Source organism: Hipposideros armiger, unplaced genomic scaffold, assembly GCF_001890085.2.
Source record: "Hipposideros armiger isolate ML-2016 unplaced genomic scaffold, ASM189008v1 scaffold_169, whole genome shotgun sequence".
Lineage (NCBI taxonomy): Eukaryota > Metazoa > Chordata > Mammalia > Chiroptera > Hipposideridae > Hipposideros > Hipposideros armiger.
Window position 1 is genome coordinate 1,176,507 of NW_017731519.1, and position 22,185 is coordinate 1,198,691.

Here is a 22,185-nt window from a genome sequence, read left to right on the forward strand (position 1 = left end):
GTTGATATGATCTTTTCTAATAGACTTGAAATTTCAGTAATTTGAGGTGAAGAGGTGAGGGGAAGACTGAGTACATCTATGTTTAGGGAATAATTTAAAAGTAATTATTAGAGGAAATTGCACTTAGTTTTCTTGTTTATGTGCATTTTTACATTAGTGTGAAAAACGATTGTTGGTATAGAAGTGAAAATTATCAAAAAAGTGTGACCGTAATTAATAACCTCAAGTTTGAAAGGAGATTATTAAGGATAATGTTCCTACAATGAAAACTTTCTTTTATCGTCTTAGTGACTATCACTGAATTATGTAAAATTGTAAAGCTGTCTTCTAAGATCTGACAGGATATCTTCAGTGATTAACTTTGTATGTCCTCGTTGTGACCCTATTGTATGGCAGATAGACACATGCCACTTTCCACAGTTTTTACATGTGGGACAGTGGGGCAGAAAAGAAATATAATGCTTTGTCAGAGATGACCAAATCAATTAGATAAAGTGATGCAGAGACAGGGCTGGGACTGGGCCCTTGCTTGGGGCATTTGCCCACCCTCTCCCATTACACTGTAAATTCTGACAGACAAGATAGGCTTTCTCAGGCATGGAGACTTTGACTCTGCTATTAGTAATCAGGCAGCATGAAGTAGTGTATATTTTAGAAATATGCTCTTGCTTTTTAAAAAGAACATTCATGTTTTATCACTGCATCATGTATAATGCAACATGAATAAAGCCTTACTGAGTTCCACATGCGTGAGGAAACTAGCATTACTGTAGATTAGTGCAAGCGCTGAGAAATGACCCTATTATCTCTGGAATGGTAATATTGTGCCTCACAGGGGAACTTGTGTCATTAAGAGTGAGCCGCTCTCTTGCAGATGCTTTCTACTGAGTTATTAATATATGGAAGCAGAAGGAACAGGAAAGTTCTTTCTAGGGATTTGGGAATATAATTTAAAGTTTTCAGTGCAGTGTTCGCCTTTACCAGAAACATCACGTAAATCTGGTTTTACGTGTGCTTGTAGATGTGCGCGCGCGCACACACACACACATGCACACACTCTTCACACCTCCATTTCTTTGTGCAGACCTTTCTTTCTACTTGGAATACCTTTTTTATTTTCTGTTTATCTCTAAGCCCTCTGTTAGTTGTGCCCTCCTTGGTGGTGAAGCCTCCTCAACCCTTTTTAGCCAGGTTGTTACTTCCCTCTGTACTCCTAGAGCAGTTTGTCCCCATGGCTAGATCATGATTTTGTTTGCTGATTGTCTCTTGCCATCTTTGTAAGTCCCACTTGAGTGTGTGCTTATCAACATTAGGGACTGCCTCTTTCAATTTCACATTCTAGCATCTTGAATGATGTCTGCATATATATGTTGGTTATGCAATAACTATTAAGTGAATGAGTGTGTATAATAGTATATACAGTAAAACCTTGGATTGCAAATAACTTGGTTTGCAAGTGTTCCGCAAGACGAGCAAACATTTCTAATACATTTTAACTTGGTAAATGAGCGATGTCTTGCAATATGAGTAGTATGTTTCTGGAATGAATTATGCTTGCAAACCCAAGATATTACTGTATATGTTTCTATACTCTGGCTTATTTTAAAAATGTGTTTGACATGATGTAAGCAATACAGCAAATAAGTAGAAAATTAGAAGGCGAAAAGGAGGAGGATGGGAAATAAAAGGAGACCAAGCATAAACTAATAATATATGTTATGAGTCTGTAAGTATATATGTAATATGAATACAAGTGCACTTCAAATCACAGAGGAAGCATATATTGGAATGTACAATATACACTAAAAACTATCTTGTCTGGTATTTGAGCCAAAAAATGCATCTTTTTTGTTTTGGCCTTGGAAAGATTTCTTATTTTTCAAGTTACATTTTTGTCAACATATATTTGATGCTGAAGGGTTTCTCTGTGGACTGCTTGCTCATTAGTGCATAGATTAGAATGTAATCAGCATGTGGTAAAGTGTAGTGGTCAGTTAATTCCATTGCTATGGAAACAGTAATCTGTAATATGACTGTATAAGCAGCTCTTCAGCTCCGGAAATGTCCTCTCTAACGCCTCTTATCTGCTCTCTTTCAAAAAGCACATAGCCATGAGGTAGGAATTCAAGAATGCTGATTTAAAATAATAACCTTCTCTTGGAATAAATTTCTTTCAAATTAATGTAAATAAAAAGTACCCATGGATTACAGCTTTCTCTCTAGGTAAAAGTTTAAGTAAGGGAACATATTAAAATTGTATTCTTATTCTCCTCTCAGGATTAAATTTATGCAAATCTTAGATTTTTGGTGTTGTTTTTCATATAAGACTCTTCCTGAATCTAATTCTCTGCATGATTTTTTAAATTTTTTATGGAGAATTAAGCTTTTTTTGTTATGTTGTTCCTTAATTGTTAAAGTAATGAGGTTTTACTGTTCTGGGTAATTTAATACAATGAAGCAGCTAGTCACTGACTGGCAACCTTTCAAAGGAGGTGGGCCAAGGTGCCAACCTATTTCTCTTGATGTGCCAACCCATAGAGTTTTGTGTTCCAGGCATTTGCTAATCACCAGCTGGTAACTGATTTACAAGGCGGGAAAGACAGGACTCTTGAATGGTGGCCACTGACTCACCAGCAAGACAAAGTGTGTACTGGCTTCCAGCCTTGTCTATTGGCATGAAGATCTTGCTGCCAGGGAAAGACTTGATCATGGCAAAGAACCTATGTGCCATGTTTGCCAGATGTCATCAGTATTGTTCTTGACACTCACTTTGGTTTAGCAACTGAGAAAGAACTGCTAGTTCACCACCTCCTTGGTGGTGAAGGCTCCTCGATCCTTTTGGCCAGGTTGTTGCTTCCCTCTGTATTCTACTCCAGTTGAATATGCCTGTCTTCCTGTTTGTTCCTTCATCCATCCATCCATCCATCCATCCATCCACCCATCCACCCATCCACCTACCCATCCATATATCCATATATCCATCAGCCTGTCTATTCATCTGACACTGTATTTAAGCCATCAATAAATGAGCTGGAATTAACCTCTCACAGCATTGTTTAGAATTAAGGTTGGCAAACTTTTTCTGTAAAGGGACAGATTGTACTTATTCTAGCTGTGCAGGCCATGCTGTCTCTTGCAGCTATTCAGCTCGGCTGTTGTAGGGCCAAAACAGCTTTAGACGATTTGTAAATGAATGGATGTGGCTGTGTCCCAGTAAAGCATTGTTTATAAAAAATTACATGTGCAGGATTCTCACCCCTGGTTTAGACAGTGGAAATGTATCACAACATAGTTGTGTGCTACACAAAAACTTTAAAAAAAATGATTTTAATGCTTGTAAATTTTCTAACACAGCAAATCTCTCAGGGTTGTTAATTTAATTGTCATCTGCTTTGAGGTTTACCCACAAAAATAGTTTTATAGATTAACCATTTTATTTATTTTATTGAAGCATATTGATGATTTAAAATAATATTTGTCTCTCTGTATGGCACCGGTTATAGAAATGTCATTGGATTGGAAATATACAAAAATACAAGGAATACAATTTTCTACCACATTACTGATAACAGCACCATTAAATATAATAATATTTACTAATAAATATGATTTAAAAACTATTTTTCACATGAAAACTTGGACTAGATATGTTGCTAAGTGGGGGAAAAAGGAGGCTGTAGAACACTTCTTAACAGTGTGTACAATGTAATTCTATTTGTGAAAATAAAAATTACATGTCTGTGCATATGCATATTTGTATATTGTAAATATCTGAAAAGCTACTGTATCAATCAGGTTCTTGATTTTCAAGCAGATGAGATCAAGCCTGTCTAATATAAGCAGAAAAGATTTATTGAAGGGTAATAAATGGGTCAGAGATCTCTGGGGGTGCCTAAGAAGCTGGCTTAGAGGCTGTATATCTAGAAGTGGTGCCCAAAATTCCACTGCATAATTGGTTCTGCAAAGATTTCCCTGGAGCTCACTGGGCATGAAACTGCAGTGTGAAGCACTGATACACTGAGCCTGGATGCCGGATCTGCCTCCACTGTTACCAGTACTCTGGAATAGATTCTGGACATTTGCTGCTCTTTTATGTCATCAGCTTCCAGTTCAGTCTTGCATGTGTGCATGTGATTGGCAGAGCCCATGTTTTGTGCCCTAGCTGCAAGGGAAACTGCACAAATGAATTTGTGGACATCACTTTTGTCATGGACAAAGGGCCTTAACTCATAAGGTGGGGCATTTCCTAAATGTAGGAAGAGGATTAAGAAACCTGGATACCAGAAAGAATGAGAGCTGCCCACTGCAGACACCCAGGAAATTGTTAGCATTGATTACTGCTGGCCAATGGAATTGGAAGGGCTGACCGGGGAGCAGATAGAACCTTTTATTGTACCCTTCTGTGCTCTTTGAATTGAAAAAAAAAAAATGTGTGTATATATACATACATATATATGCACATAGACACACACACGCGCACACACACACAAACACCAATGATAAAAAGACCGACCATGTGGAAAATGAACAAAGGGAACAGCATTTTTTCCCCCACCAGTTCCACTCTAATGCTCTCATATAAGAATTCAAGAAGGCTTCCCAGCATAACAGGGCAATTCCATCAACTTTGTACTCAATCTCATTTAAAAATTCGCCTTATGATTTCCTTTCAAAATCCAGTCAACTCCTTATTGCTTGTACTTAGTTGGGCAGAGAAATCATGAAATGATTTCTCTGGGATACCATTGGCATTTTCTCCCTTTTGGCCTGGTGGAGCTTATTTAGTTTATCTCTTTGAGTTCTGCAGGATTCAGCTTTGAAAATTCAGGTTTTATCAGCTGTTGTGGTTGACAAAGTATGCATAAATGCAGAGTCCAAAAATATACTTAAATATTTGACCCTACTATCCCTCTCACCCTGAAAACCCTCATAAATTTGTTCCTTGATAGAAAACTTGTCTGGGAACTTAATTCAGTCCAATAAAGTTTTAACAGATGTATTAAATTTTTAAAACTTTGTTATTTAGAATAATTTTAGATTTACAGAAAAAGTGTGCAGATAGTACAGAGAGTTCCTATATCCTCCACAGCAGCTTCCCCTGTTATGAACATCTTATTAGTCTGGTACATTTGTTGCAGTTAATGAATAAATATTGATACATTATTATTGACTAAAGCCCATATTTTATTGTCTTAGTTTTTACTTGTACTTTTTTACTTTTTCTGTTCCATGATAGCTGATATATTTTATACACTTATGTTGTACTTTGTCTTCTGTATAGTAGTCAGTAAGCTGTATAACAAATGCTATTTCTGTTATAAATAACTTGAAATTTAGGGGAAGAATAAATAAAGCTTTGCCACAATGAGGTTACTGTAGTCTTTTATGCACAAATGTCACATGAGAGAAAATAATTAACCTTTCATTTTCCCTCCTGTTTTGTATTCAGTGGAACAGGTTCCTGTAGAACCGTACAATATCCCCCTGTCCCAGGCGGAGGTCATAGAGGAAGGGAGTGATGTTACTCTAGTTGCCTGGGGTACTCAGGTCAGTAACATTATCCCAACTGGTAATGTTCATGTTGTCCTTGGAAGCTCTTATTTTTAATCCTGATACTATGAAGAATGAAAAATGATGTTTTACTTATATCAAATTTACTTCCTTATATCAAAGTCTTGTTTGGGACTACATCTATAGCTGGTTCTGATTTTTGCCTTTTCAGTCATAAAAATATGTATGCATATGGTGAAGCCATTAAGAATATGTTGTTGACAAAAATGTATTCATTAAAAACAGTTTATTTTGAAGCACATTTTACATATCCTCACTACTTGTTGCCGCACTTGACTTGGTATTTTCTTCTTCATCTCATCTGCTGCCATCTCTTGTGATTACTTTGCTGACCATGTGGACCATCCAGTGATCCAGCCTCGGAATCCCATACCTTTCTCTTTTCCAGTAAACCTCACTGCTGATCTGCTTCCGCTTTCCCCAGGGCTGCTCGTCACAGTGCTTCACCTCCAGGCATTTAAGCTCAGGACGCTTTCTCTGGCCATAGACTGCTCTCTCTTACACTCCTTTCTCTTCTTTTAAAGAAGTAGTCAGTCATTTTTCTCCCTGTGTAGAGAAAATACTTGCTTATTTAAGAAAATTGAATATGGTATAGTATAAAGAAGATAATTTAAATCATTTGCAATAGCACAACCTCCTCCTCTCTGCTCCACGTGATTTTCTTCGTAATTTTCGGCTTGGAGAGCTACAGTCCTTGTGGTTTCTCATCTCCAGTGGGGAAACCATTTTATTCACATCTCTTTCACAGCATGTGTCTTTGCCTCTCTTTTTAAAAGGGAAGTTAGAGTGTATTAGGTGCTAAATTCCATTACTTGTTTTTCCTTTACACCTATCACTTTTTCCAAGTCATTTCCTCTTTTCCTTGTCTTTAAAGGAGAGGTGTCTGGTTATCACAGCTACCTCTCCAAATCTATTTCAGATTGTGTTCCATTTACTTTCTCCAGGACTGTGATAAATCAATTAGTCCCTGTCTCTCCTGCATCTTCAGTTTCTTCTATCCATTTCCTTTTTATTAAAAAGGTATGTGTCCCTTTTCCACCCTATTTTTCTCTTAAATAGCAAGTATATCTCCCTCCTTTCTTTTATCACTAAACTTGAACGATTCCTACCACCAGTATTTAATTCCTTAACTTCCTTAGGATATTGTACCATATAAGTTCTAATTTCCACTAATTCACACAAATTATTTCCGCTAATATCACTAACCTTCTGATTGTTAAATCCAACCCTATCCCATATAGCTATAGTATATGACACTGGTTACTCTCTTTATAAAATTCTTTCTTCTTTAGTTTCTGGAATATACTGTCTCTTGATTTTCTTTTTTTTTAAACTATTCTTTTCCCTCCCTCCTTCCTTCCCTCCCTTCCTTCCTTTTTTTGTTTCTAGTGAGATCTTCATCTGGTTTCCTCTTCAGTGTTGGTCATCTACAGGGTCCCATGATTTCTGCCCTGTACTTTTCCCCTCTACATGCTTTCCCTAGAAACTCCGCCTACTCCTGTGACTTGATTTACCTCTGTGTGCTGATATCTTTGGAATCAGTATGACTGCCCTCACTTTTTTTAAGAGCCTCCTTCCAACTGTTTTCTAGACATCTATATTTGACTATTTTGGTGGAATACGGGGTTCAACATATCTAAAACAAATTTATTAATTCTCTGTGGAGATCAATTCCTCTGACTTTAAATACTACCTCTATTAATGATGTCAGAATTTAACTAATGTTTTAGACCTGTGTCTCTGTAGTCATTCTCTGCATATCTTTCTCCTTATTTCAGGTTCATGTGATCCGAGAAGTGGCTTCCATGGCTAAAGAAAAGCTTGGAGTGTCTTGTGAAGTCATTGATCTGAGGACTATACTACCTTGGGATGTGGAAACAGTTTGCAAGGTGTGGCTATAGTATTGATAGAGTGTCATTTCATTAAAATCTTGCGTGAAATTTGTTGGATATTTGCAAAAAATTGTTTTGAAATTTTGAACATTGTGAGCATTTTCTACTGATTTAAAAAATTTTAATTTATACTATGAAAGAAATGTATGCTCTATAATAAGCTTAATGCTCAAGAAAACAAATTGCTTTAGGTTTTTGTCTTCCCATAGTTCTTTATGGTTAGTATATTATAAAACTGTGTCCTTCACATGGCCAGCTTGGGTTGAGTTGTATGAGTAATGGAGTGGTGCAAATAAACACAAGGAGGTCATCTGTGTTTTTAACTTCTGATTTGTTATGGTTTGATAAGCTAGGTTTAATATAGTCCCATAAATGGTTTGGCTGAATTTTCGTTTGTTCTTCTCCAAAAGAGATGGATTATATATTTTTTAAAAAACCAAAAACCAAAAACAACAATTTTCTATAGCCTTCATACTGTGGATCATAGTTTGAATATTATGTTGTGGGATTCTAGCTGCTCTGATTTATAGTTTTCTAGGTTTCCTATTAACTTTGCCCTGATTAGATTGATCTTTTTCCTTACTATTAATAGGATTCACATAGTCCCCTCTCAAGAATATAGTTTAGTTCTCATTTACTGGGCTATAACCGATATCTTTCATATTAATGTCTAGATAAAGTGCATCTACTTTCATATTGGTTTATAAGTAAGGTTAAGCGTTTTTTTCCTTTGGTGATTTTTTTATCTACTAAAGTTTAGGCAACATTGCATCTTTATTTTTTCCTTGATTTATTGCTATAGCAAATGAGCCCTAAGACCTTAGGGTATTTTACATTTATTATTTTTAAGAGCTTTGGCATTCTCATAGCTTTAACAGGTTGTCTCTTAGCTTAGCTGCAGTTATTACTGCTGTAAAACTATAGCAGCATGTTTTTAGGTGAAGATTGTCTTATAATTTAGTGGAAGATTTAAGATTTTTATAGTAAATGTTCTATAGACTTATCTGACACCATCTAAACATTTGACATGGTTACAAATGGTTTCAGCAGTATTCTTAGTCCTTGTAGTTTCTGTAATTAAGAGCAGTATTTTAGGGTCATTTATTCCTAACTACATGAAAATAATTGTTTTTGCAGGCATTTTCAAATAAAGGCAGACACTGGGTTTCTTTCAAATAGCCAAATATCCCAACTTATGGTTAAAGTGGAATTGATAGCCTTTGTCCAAGAGCAGACTTCTTGTTTGCAACACGCTTCCCCCATTCATCTTGGAGTTTATAATGTGACTGGTACTATACTGCATGGAGATACGATGTTTTGTCATGGTGAGTGGGGCGTACTGATATAGGGTCAGGACAAATATTTTTAGAACCTTATTTACATATTTATGTACTTTATAAATACATCCACAGAGAATTTGTAGTAGCTTATGGTAAAGCACAAATACAGTAACACTTCAAGTTGATAACTGTGAATGCTAAGTGAGAAGAGGTGGAGGAAGAAAAAAGGAGAAAATTATTTATATTTGTATCTATATAAATTTGCTTTTATGGAGCCCCTTCCCCCTTTATTAAAGCTACTGGTTGCATCTTTGTATGATCCTGGAATCTAGATTCTGTTTCCATAGGGCTCTATACTACTGGAAAACATGAAAGAAGAGAGAGAGTAAGAGACCTCTACTGACAGAAAGTGATGCTGCAGATCTCTGGCTTGTTAGCATCATTAGTTTAGTTTTGCATTGGGATGCTTTTATCATGTCATTTTCCTGGTTGCTGACCCTCCAGTTATGACAGTGAAATGCCAGCTAATCATTTCTTGATTACGTTGGGTCTATTTGTGACCCTCTTCATTGCTGAACATGGCATATCTTCTGTTTTCTTTCATGTATCAAAAGAGTACAGTTTTGGATACTTAACATCTTTTCTAGAATTTAGAGATGATTTTAAAGAAGAGAGCCCTACAGCCAAACACTCATATTAAAAATGAGATATTTTTTGTTTAACTATAGCTAATCTTTTATTCTTCATTTTTATGAATTCTGTAGTAATCAAAACTTGTTTATTATCTTTTTCAGTTAGTGCTGTGTTTTATCGGCTGTTTTTTTTGTCTTATGACAAAATTATGTCTCTCAGCTCTATTCATATATTAAATTCAACACCAAAATGCATCTTTTAGAATATCTAATCAAGAAAAGCTTATTGAAGGTAAAAATGATTTATTGAGCATATACATACTATGCATAGTAAAATGATTCTAGGACAGTTGAGGAATTGGTTAATGTAATCTGAGTTTAACAATGTTTTTAGAACATAGTCGTACTGGGGCTGGCCGAGTGGCTCAGTTGGTTAAGAGCTCGCTCAAGAGTGCGAGCTCTGAGCAACAGGGTGCCGGTTTGATTCCTGGCCCGAGCTGAGCTGCCACTGAGCTGCCAACAGGTGGCAGGATGGCTCAGCTAAAACAAACAAACAAATAAAAAACATAGTCATACTTTTTGCTTTGAAGCACTGTTTGGAAGTTAAAAGCCTCTGACAGAGAAAGCAGCTCTTTTTTTAAAAAATTTTATTGGGGAACAGTGTGTTTTTCCAGGACCCATCAGCTCCAAGTCAAGTAGTTGTTTCAACCTAGTTGTGGAGGGTGCAGCTCACTGGCCCATGTGGGGATTGAACTGGCAACCTTGGTGTTATGAGCCTGCGCTCTAACCAACTGAGCTAACTGGCCGCATCCCCCCCCCTTTTTTTTAATTGCTGCTCAGGGAAGTTACAGAATTGGAGACCTGAGTGGCCCTAAAAAACTAGTTTGTTTCAATTCTGAACCTGAGATTAGAGTTCTGGAAGCCTCTGAATACCAGAATAGAAATTCTTATGTTTTGAGATGCTTAGGAGACAGAGACCTACCTAGGGGTCTAGGGTTGTGGGTGGAGTGCAGTGGCTTAGGAACATCAGAAATGAGAATTGAAAGCCCTGAGATGAGTGGTTATTTGACACTGATGATCTGGGGCTGCTTTTTGCTTGGGGGTGGGAGGCTGCCAATTTAGTTTCAACTAGAAGCTGAGAACCCATAGTGTATAGAACCCATGTTCCACGGGCTGTATTGGAAATTTGAGAGATCTTAAACACATAATCGGTCTCCCTTTTAAGATATTTGCCAAATTCTTAATCTGTGTATGGTGGGAGCTAAGCAGAAAATGCCTGACAAGCTAAGCCATCACTTGAAGCAGAAGTGAAAAAGCTTTCAATACTCTCAATTGAAAGCTATGGAGCCAGTCAGGCCTTATGATTCGAGGCAAACCAGAAGTAGATCAAATCTTCCCAAACCCGCAATATAGCCTCTATCCCTTACATTTCCTTTTGAATTAATGTAACTTACCTTCTGCTCTATCTGTCCAACAGAACAAGGAGTCATTCCTTCCATCATCTGGAATCTCTATGAACTAACAGTCAATAAAACATTACCAAGTACATGAAGAGGCAGGATCATTTGATCAAAAACCAAGAGAAAACATAAGTAATAGAAAGCAGAAACACAGGTGATCCAGATATTGGCGTTAGCAGACAAAGACTTTGTGATTATTATATTTAGGAACATAGATAAAAAAGGAATAAAAGAGGTAAGAAAGTGAATTGCCTTAGAGAATTGGTGTGTGTGTTTGTATCAAATAAACATTGTAGAACCAAAAAAATATTTGACAATAAGAACTCAATGGATGTGTTTATAAACATATTGGACTCAATACATGATAGTACTTATGAACTAGAAGGCAAGTTTACAGAAAATGTCCAAACTGAAGCACAGAGAAAAAAACAAGCAAAAAAAAGACTAAAACAGACAAGGGCATCTGGTCAAAAGACCTGTCCTATACAGAATCTGATTGTTAGAAGGAGAAGAGAGAATGAATTGGTCAGAAACAACATCTAAATTTTTTTTCCTCGTGAACGTTTTGAAACACCCATCCATGTATTTAAGAGGCTTTGTGAACCTCTAAGAAGGATATGTCCAAAGAAAACAACACCCATGTACACAATGGAATGACATCTTAAATTGCTGAATATGTCAACCTAGAATTCTATATGCAATGAAAATATCTTTTAAAATTAAGCTAAAATAAAAAATAGTTTAGGCAGCAGAAGTTGAAAGAATGGATGACCAGCAAGCTTTCACTAAAAATGAATTTACCAACAAGGTCCCTGGAAACAAGGTCAATATATAATAATTTATTATATTTTTATATACCATCAAGAAACATAGAAAATGAATGTAAGAAATTGATAACATTTGAAAAAGCATCAACAAATCAAATATCTAGGGAAAAAATTGCATGTATAAGAACTTAGTGCAGAAAATCACAGAATACTATTCAGAGAAATTAAAGAAGATCCAAAGTAACTGAAGCACATATCATGTTAATGGATTGTATGGCCATTTTGAAGAATAAAGCTGGAGGACTTAATTACCAAATGTCAAGATCTATTATAAGGCTATAGTAATTACAACATTGTATTGGTGTCAAGATAGAAAAATAGACCAATGGAACGGAATGAGGAGTCCAGAAACAGACTGTTGGTCATCTGATTCAGGACAAAGGTTAACACTGCAGTTCAGAGAGGAAAAGGTGGTCATTTCAATAAATGGTTTAGTTGGGTACCATAGAAAGTGTCACACAAATGTCAATTCCAGCTGTCAAAGGAAAAAATGACAAGCTCTTGGGAAAAGCACAGGTGAATATCTCTATGATCTTGAGCCATCAAAGATTTTAAAAATAGAACAAAACAAAACCCTGGAAACACATTTTAAAAAGGCTGATAAAATTGGGCTTCATTAAAATTTTAAAAAAATTATTCAAGAAGTCCCAATAGAGTAAATAGACAATCCACAGACTTGGGGGGGAAACTCATCAAAATTTATATTCAGAAATATAAAATGCAATTAAAGAAATAGACACCCCAATAGAATTTATGGGCAGAAGTCTTGAAAAGACACTTCACAAAGGAAGATATCCAAATGACCAATAAAAATATGAAAAAATGCTCAATTTTTTTGGTCATCAGGACATACAAATATAAAACCACACTGTGATACTACTGAAGGTGTCATTGTGGCTTAAATGAAAAATATCCCAAATACCAGAATTGGTGAGGATGTGATGCTTTTTCTCATTCTTGGTGCTTACTTATATAAAGGTTTAAAAAGTAACTGTAGAATATTGCTCTATGAATAAATCCAACTTGGAATAAATTTCAAGTTGAAACATTTATTTGAAAGTCTTTTCAGTTTGACCTTGTGTTTTTATTTTTGTTAACAGTTTTCCCTTTTTCATAATGGTTATAAAATTCATTTGCATTCTCATTAGAATAGGGCCAATTTATTCTAAAAAACAGTGAAATTGACTACAGTAAACCTCAGATATCTATAATTTTTGAGAAATGACTTCTTATGATAATGACATTTTCTACATAAATGAGAGTTCTGTTCTGTGTAGCAGCTTTTAAAACTTCTTAACCTTTTGGATGTCAGTATTTCCAGAACTTTTTCACTTATATTTTCTTAAGGAAAATATAATGTATGTAATTTTATCTTAAAAATAATCCAAATGAACATTGGTTAATATACTGTATTAATTACATTTATTGGGGTATATGGAGGTTTCCTTCATTGGTACATTACTGTGCATTTTTTTAGTGGTTTTAAGCCTTTTCAAATTTAAATTTTATCTAATTTTTACTGTCACATTATCACCAGCTGTGCTTGGAATCCAGATGACCACATTTTATAACTGAGACATGTACATTGGCCAAGGAAGGCCTGTAATGTTTTCTCATGAATCAAGAACACATGCTTTACCCTTCAAACCTTATGATATCAATTTGGGCTTTTCAGAACTTTCCTTTTCTCATTTCCTTGTCTGCGCGTTGCAGGTGGGTCATTGTCATGGAATTCAGAACTGGAACAGGTTAGCCTGGACCTGTTGCCTTTGGCCTCCCTGCTGGTCCCAGGAGAGTGACCTGTGACTTTTACATCTATTACAGCTGTTATGTAGTGCTTCTGATCAGGGTTTTTATCTGTTCAAACACACTGTGGTACAAGAAAGTGTCTCAAAGCCCCTCACCCCTCAAATGATCTACTTTTTAAAAAATACTTGGTGTTTGTTGTTTTGTTTTTTTTTAAGTTTTAACAAAGGAAATGGTATAGAAAGGATCTTCACTCTAATCTTCTCTCTCCCTTGCTGCCTTTCCCTCTCCTTTCTCTTTTCAACCTACATTACGTAGCAAAAGATGATGTGCCCATAGATGCAAATGGTTGTTCTTTGGCTACTATTGAGGTGTCTGTAGTCTTAGAGTATTTTGGGGTAGGCTATCACTGGAGCAGGTCTCAGCAATCCTACAGTGCAGGACAGAAGCTGGGAGTAATTCATCTGTGGCATGAGGGAGTGACAATCGTGAGAGCGAGGCCTCCGTGTTCCTAGATTTAACATCCTTTCCTCCTACCCTTTCCCCCGGGCTGTTTCCATCCTTGCTTCAAAAGGCTTCTGTGGGACCTTGCATACAGGTAAGGAAGGCAGCATCTAAGACTGGTGCTGTGAGCGTGGGGTGGCTCTGGAAGCAGAGAGGCCTTCAATAAAAAATGAAAGGGATATCGTAGGAGTACAACTGGAAAGGAATTACACCTTGGTCATATGAATGTGGGTAATCATTTATACATAAAGAACCAAGTTTGCTTTATCTTGGCATTTGCATCTGGTGGTAATTAGTGTCAAGTTTTGTGAATACAAGTAGTGCAAAACATATTTAGAAGACCCATATTACCACTGAACAATAACATAAAAACATGTGTTTTATTTTATGACTTTAATTTTGTAGACATTAAGTTTGTTTTTTATTTTTATAGGATTTTTTTTTTTTAGACTACCATAGATTTCATCTTTATTAAGATTGCTAACAACTCTAACAAGGTAATGTTTAGGGCCTGTATTTTATTGAATGTCTCTAAATTAGTTTCATGGGGGATGTTGGAGAATTTATCTTCAGAGAATCCATAATGGTTTAGTACTACCGGTTATATACATGTTTTAGTTGATTTTTTTGTACTTAATTGAATAATTCAGTGATAGAATACTATTTTGCTTGAGGCTTCTAGTTTGTGAGGGAGAGGGGAGAATGAACACTAGAGCTTTACCAGAGGGTGGAGATTGGTGGTGGGAAGGGGAGACAGTAACTACAGATGACCACTAGAGGCCTCTCTTAAGCCAGGTTTCAAGGTCAATATTACCAGGTTTCCTTAGCGGGGACTGGCTGTGTCATTGTAAATTAAGCATATTTTATGTTATAGTGCTGAATAAATAATATGAAATTACTTTTATTCTAGAGCACATATTACAATGTAACCCAAATGTTTTCTTTAATGTATATATCAGAATAACTGGCGATCTGTTGGACTGAAAACAAATTAGGAATCTTCTCTCTGCTCTTTTTTCTCCAAGCTTTTAGTAAAAGCATGTAATCAAAGAATATGGCCAAATAAAAATTATGTCTCCTTGAAAATAAGGATATTTGGTCTTAAAATTATTACTGATTTAACATGTGTTTAATCAATGAGAGTAGTTTATTTTTTTAATGGTAGACTATAAGTAAAATTATTTTAATTACATGTTAAAAATTGTATTTCATTCATGATTATAATAAGCTTTGAATATCAAAATCCTATTTAATAAGTGATTAAAAAATCTTTTTGGACTTAATATTATCCAGGGTAAAATTAAAAAAAAATTTTTTTTTTAGAAGTAATGAAAATAAGTCTTATTTTTAGTTTGGGATTATTTTGGATGCTGGTTGAACTTGCAGATAGCAGGAGGCAGAGCAAGGTTGTCCTGTCTGATAAGAACAGTTATTCTGTTCCAAACTAGAAAGGCCAACAATTTGGAACTTGGTTTCACCTTTGCCCAATCATTGTTCCCAGAGTGTTGTCTTTGTCATGACCACAACTAGTTAGTTGTTGTACTGGTTGGAACAAGTTCTAGATTCTTGGATGCTGCATTTGGGATGTGACTACTGCGTTTATTGCCCTGCGTGGTGGCCCTTGGCCAATTCCTCTGAGTTCTGTGTGTATTTCGTTTATTGCCATATCCCTCAGAGTCTTGAAGATGTCTAATAAATGGAAGATACTCATAAATATTTGTTGAATGATCTTATTGTATTGCAAAAATATTGTGTAATATGCAATAATAATTTATTTTTCTCTGAAAGAAATTAAAGGAGAAACTGATAATTCCAAGGGAAAAAAATATACTGAATCGCTCCTGCCACCTCGTCTATTTTTGATATGACTTATGTTTTTGATACATTTTAAAGAACATTAAAAAATGGGTTCTGTTCTAATTTTATGTGCTTTTTTATACAACAAAGCTTAGCTTGGTCTGGTCAAATGATAAAAGTTAAAATGACATGTTTTACGCATATCTCCTTTTATATTCACAGCTGTTCTTTTAATTAGACATCAATGTCATTCTTTTATAGGTGAGAAAACTGAGGTTTAGAGAAGGTAGTGTAACTTGCTCCAGGCCACACAGCTCACAGAGCTGGACTCCACCCAGATCGCTAGACTCCAGAACCTTTGCTTTTATATTATTTCATTGCTTTCATTGAGAAACTGCATCTCAAACAGAGTTTGGGCAGAATTTGTAAACATTTTTTAGATGTGGTGAAATAACTGTGATTTATGATGTGATTTGAATGTAACTTGACATTGTAAGTGTAAAAGACATTGGCACTAGAAATGTATTTACAGGGAGGGGCAGTACTTTTTGGTTTGTTTATTTTGTGCTGGGCTTCCTGTCATAGCTGTATATGTTCCAATTTAATCCTTTCTGTTGTCCTGTATGCTAAGAATTATTGCTTCCATTGTAGAGATGAGGAAACTGAGTCTCAGAGATATTAATACTTCCCTTAGTCACCCAGCTAATAAATGATAGAACTGCAGTTCAGTCCCAGGTCTTAAATTTTTGAACTCTGATTTTTTCGTTGTGTAACAGGGCCTCATGTTAGAATAGTTATTTTACAGTTTACTAATTTTATGCTTTAAAAATTATCATTTGAGTTTTGCTGATGAAATTCTTCTAAATTTGAGCTTGTGACATATTTTATAACATTTCAGGATTTTTCTTGCACATTTGCCCACCTGTATCAGACTTTAAAAAAATATATTCTTAAATACTGTACACACCTTGTAAATCATATTACCACATTTCATTTCATTTGGCGTTATTTTTTTTCCTTCTACGTGGAACTAGAGAAAGCAAGATTAAATTATATAGTTATGTTTTTCTGCTTCTAATCCTTTTTCATGTGCCCCCTTATACACATATTATTTGAGTTTCACTCAAGATTTTCATTTTGTTTAAACTATTTGCTTTTGCTATTAGGAACAGCAGTGAAAAGAAAGAAACCCATGACCTCATTTCATAGTGAGAAAAGATCATAGGTACAATTGTGTTCTTAGTTTAACATTTTAGGTGTCATGCAAGAAATCTACATTTGGTGACTTTCTGTTCTTCACTTTGAATGTCATTTAACTTACGTTCCTATAAAACTGGTACTTACACTTAAAAAAATGTAGTGTTTATGATGTAATCAATAATATTTTCTTGACTTTTCTATGATAACATCCTGGTTTTACAGTATCTAGCTGTTATAATTCAACTTAAAAGTTTATTGAAACGGGTCTTCAAAGGTTATTAAAAAACAAAATTAGGAAGTATACCATGTACCTCTAATTTCTCTACTCCAAAATTTAAGTCACTCTTAGGAGTCATGGGTAATCATCCCAAACACATACACTCCCTGTCACCCTCTTTTGTTGCTTTTTCTTCCAGGAACTTAGGTTTTTCTCTGTACTGTTTATATTTCCTTTTATATCTTTAATTAAGTTATGTAGTTTCTTACATAGCTGTTATACATCTTAAGTTTATTTTTCAATATTTTTTGTATTTTTGTTGATATTATGAATAGTATTATTATTAGAGTTTTTACTCTCCCCACCCCTTATCTTTTTCCTTTTCCATGTGTGGCAGTAAAAGAGATTTAAAAAATTAAAGCAATACATTAACATGTCAACAACACATACAGTTTAGCAGAGCTTATGAAGCAAAGCAACATTTTCCGTCTCTGTTCCTAGGCTCACTCCCTAAACTTTTAACCATTTCTCTGTTTTGTTCTTTTTTTAAAAATTAAAGTTTATTGGGGTGACAGTTGTTAGTAAAGTTGCATAGGTTTTAGGTGTATAATTCTGTAATGCATCATCTATATATCACATTGTGTGTTCATCACCCCGAGTCAGTTCTCCTTCCATCACCATATATTTAACCCCCTTTACCTTCTTCTACCAACACCCTCCCCCCTTACCCTCTGGTAATCGCTGACCTGTTGTCTGTGTATATGAGTTTTTGTTTCTTTCTTTGTCTTGTTCCTTTGTTATTTTCAGTTTCATATCCCACATATCAGTGAAATCATATGGTTCTCGACTTTTTCTATCTGACTTATTTCACTTAGCATAATAATCTTAAGTTCCATCCATGTTGTCACAAATGACACTATTTCACCTTTTCTTCTGATGGCTACTTCCATATCTCTGAGTAACACATTGTGTAGGTATTTTGGCAATAGCACAATTCATTTCTGCAAAGTCCTGGATTCTGCACAAATACTAAAAATAACAGGGTTTATGGAAAAAATAGGTTAGGCAGACCACTTAAACCCTATACAGCTTTGTAAGGGTTTGTAATTAGAGTCAGGAAGGTTTGAACCTGCAGAATTATGAGTTAAGGGCAAAATACATAAAAGTTGGTGAGAACCATGTAATGAACATTTCCAAAGCAGAGCAGATGGGCCAAAAGGCATAGTGCATGGAACTGAATTTGTCTGAGGCTCTGTGGTTGTGCTTTGCCTTTTACTGTTCCTTAGTGGCATGAAACATTCATGTGCTGGGGCAAATTGCATAGACGCCAACACGACTAGTTCAGGTGCTGCTGCCTCTGCCCTTCAGACACATTCCACACCTTGTGCCAGATAAATGGACCCCTCTTGCCCATTTGCTTATGTGACTCACTGCTGAACTAGATTGCGTCGACAGACCTTGGGTCACATCTTTATTTTAGCTATGATAGGGACTGGAACACTTTTTTTTTTTTTTTTTACATTCTACCTTGAGAAAGTAGGATTTGCAATTAGGGAAACCATCAAAATGTGGAGAATATATTTTAAAGTTTTGGGTTATTCAGAAACAAGGGAAGCCCTGTACACATGCACATATGTGTATACATATACATGTTTGTGTATCAATGTACATCTATTTTCATTTATCAGATTTAAACATTATTCCCTACTCTAGACACTTGAAGAGTCAATGTGCTTGTATTACCTATTGACACTTGAAGAGTCAATGTGCTTGTATTACCTATTAGCTTCATCTCATCATATCCCCAATTTTGAGTTATTTTATTTCTTCTATGGATTACCTTTTGATTTTCATTTAAATCTATTTTATCGTTTAATTCTAATTTTGAATATTTTAATTTCAGCAATAAAAATTTTTTTCTTATGCTCAGTTCTTTTTGCAGCATGCTGTATGTTTTATACCGTGTCTTCTTCACTTGTTTGAGTATAATAATATAAATTATATATATTATAAAATAATACAACAATAGTTTTTAAAGTTTTTTTCTATAAATTATCTGTTTCCTCAATAGTTTCTTTTGTAATATTTTTCTTTTTGTTGATTTTTCAGGATAGCTGACAGCAGTTTTCTTGTAGGTCTCGTTATTCAGCAGCAGGCATCTTTTCTATGGGAAAAGTTGAGTAGATCTGTGTATGTAGGTGAGACTTTGCTTTAGGGCGAGTGAATGGAAGGTCCTTAGGCAGGAGGGGGTCCCTCTGTATGTAGATGAGCTAGGCTTGCCTCTTGGACATCAACCCTCAAAGTTTGGCCTATCTTTGTAGGCAGTTTGAAAGGTTTTATTAGCAGGTAGCTTCTTTGCCTAGATTGTTTCTGGGGTCAGGGTTGGATAGATGTGTTTCATTGGGGGAAGTGAGATTATTAGTACAGCTGCTTTCTTTAATTTCCCGTTTTTCATTCCCAATTCTTACACCCAGTTTTTAGACCTGCAGATGAGCCCATCTGGGGTCTCTGGGAAGATTTGCTTCTTCCCCTGTGCACCCCCTCTCCCACCCTCACCCCACTCCCACCTGTCCTGTGTCCAGGCTTTAGCTTCCGCTGCTTAGTCTACATTTTTTTCACATGTCCACAAGAGACTTGTTTTAGTCTCTTTTTGTCCGATAATCACTGCCTTTTCCCAACTTTGTTGTTTTGGCTGTTGTAGGTTTTTTTCCCTTTTGTATTCATTTCCTGTCTTGGGAGAGCAGGGGAGACAAAAGCAATATATTCAGTCCATCATCTTGAGTTGGAAAGCTTCTCTATTACCGTTTTTTTTCATTTTTTAACAGGAAGCGTGATGATTTGTGTATTTCAGTCTATGTATTGTCATTTCACCAAAATTTTAATTTCAGTAGTTTCTTAGTTGATGTTTTTCAGATTTCTTGGTTGGTAATCGTATTCTGCAAGTAATTTTATCTCTTCTACTCCGTATACTTATTTTTTTTTCTAATTTGGCTAGAACCACTGAACATTGTGGAATGACAGCAGTGATAACAGACATTGAATGTAATATTTAAGCCCAATCTTGAACTGATTGAATTGTTAAGTAGAAAAGGGGAAGTACCTATTTCATTGTGTAGATTTCTGGCTTATTGAGGAAGGTATCAGAAATTACCTGCAGAGGTTAGAGTTTTTGAGCGAGTGGATTTGGCACTTACAGCCTAAATATCTGTTATACTTCTTTTGCCAGTAACCAGAATTCAGAATTGGGGGTGGGAAAGAAAGAAAAGTTAGCTTCATAAAATAATAAATCCTTCCAATAGCGTTTACCAAATTTTAGATGACAAAATTGTTAAATCATTATTGGGCTGCAAAATTAACATTATCTCTTGACAGTAAATCAAGAAAAACATGTCACTCAACTGGCAGTTATAGTGGATCCTGTATCCTAAAGCCAATACAGACGTAGTGAAACAGCCATCACTGACGAGATACCTGCATGTGGTGAATATGGCCCCAACCTGACTGACAGCTAAACAAGGGTCATTGCAAGGACAAAAATATCTGGTTATTGGTTATCATGTAGAAGAAATTAACCTCTTGATTTATTTTTATTTTTCAAAGGTGCTTTAAGAATTGCCTTGTAGATATTAAAACAGATTTATGATATGAAACTCCTGAGTAGAGTATTTGGAAATGCTTGGTGGCAGTTGCAGGGAAGCAATTTTGTGTCAACGGAAAAAGACTGCGTATCAGCTTTATCTGTAAAGGGACTTTCAATCAGAACTGTCAAAAAACAAAATAAGTTGCCTCTTGTGGTCATGAGCTCCTCATTAATGGGACAAACTTGATCATCTGGCAGAGATGTTAGAGAAAGAATGAGGAGGATAGCCTAAACAGCCTCTTCCACATCAAAGGTTGTGTGAAATAAAGGAAAGCTATGCTTTAGCATTTTGGAATATAATAATATCTCAATATTAAATAATGTAATAAAATAATACCAATATTATAAGAAGTTATCCATTTATCTTTTATATTTTATACAGATTTCTCTTTCTTATTTCTGGTAAAATACCTTGTGTCTTTCAACTTTTTTTTTTTTTGCTAGCTTTATCTTCTTTTTCAAATGGTAAATTATTTCTCCAGTTTTGTAAGTAGAACAAACATCCACTAGCCAAGTTTTATAGTGACTTTTTTTTTATAACACCTCTGGCATTTGCCTTTTTTTTTTTTTTTTTTCAGCTGAGCCATCCTGCTACCTGTTGGCAGCTCCGCGGCAACTCAGCTCGGGCTGGGCATCAAACCGCTGTTGCTCAGAGTTCGCACTCTTGCGCGAGCTCTTAACCAACTGAGCCACTCGGCCGGCCCAAGGCATTTGCCTTTTTAACTTTCCACAGTTGCTGCTATCTTCTCCCTCTCTCCCCCAGTTTCAGCCCACTTCCATATACACTGGACTACCTGCAGCTCCTCTAGAACCATTTGTTCCTTTCCATTCTCATTGTCTTACTCAAGCCATAATGATTCCTCTAGGACATAGTGTCCTCTGGCTTTTTTGAAGCCCTTCCTTCTTGCCAGGGTAATTTTTCTAAACTGAAGAACTGCTTGTATTACAGCTCAATCCTGTCAGTGGTTTTGGGTGGCTCCCTCAAGACAAAATGTAAAATATTACTGTTACACATTCGGCGCTCCGTTAGCTGACTCTGGTGTGCCATCTCGTGTAATTTTCTGCCATTGTCTCCACACAGAATGTGATTGTCCAGCTACACAATATTGTGTATAGTGTCCTGCAAGCATCCTGTTCTTTGTTACTGCAGTGCCCTGGTGCATGCAAGTTCCTTTACCCCTTTCTCCCCTTGATGAACCTGAGATCTCTTTATAAAGTCTTTCAACACTCACTTTACAAGTATTCCCCTCCAGGAAGTTTCTCCTGACCTGTTTTCTCATTGTCTTGTAAGCTTGCACTGGAGTCATTTTCTCAGTGTCCTCAGGGTACTTTACATCCAACTCTCTCATAGAAGGTTTCCCTTTGTGTTATAGTTTTTTTTAATGTGATTTATTATTATTATTATTATTATTATTATTA

At 35.8% G+C, this 22,185-nt stretch overlaps 1 protein-coding gene across 1 annotated transcript in view; it reads left to right on the forward strand.

The window, feature by feature from the left end:
- The window catches only part of BCKDHB (branched chain keto acid dehydrogenase E1 subunit beta), a 183,712-nt gene that overhangs the window by 56,711 nt on the left and 104,816 nt on the right, over positions 1 to 22,185 (forward strand). The window contains exons 7-8 of the mRNA XM_019651917.1: positions 5,450 to 5,547; positions 7,350 to 7,460. Of these exons, the coding sequence (XP_019507462.1) occupies positions 5,450 to 5,547; positions 7,350 to 7,460 (209 nt within the window). The remainder of the gene's footprint in view (positions 1 to 5,449; positions 5,548 to 7,349; positions 7,461 to 22,185) is intronic.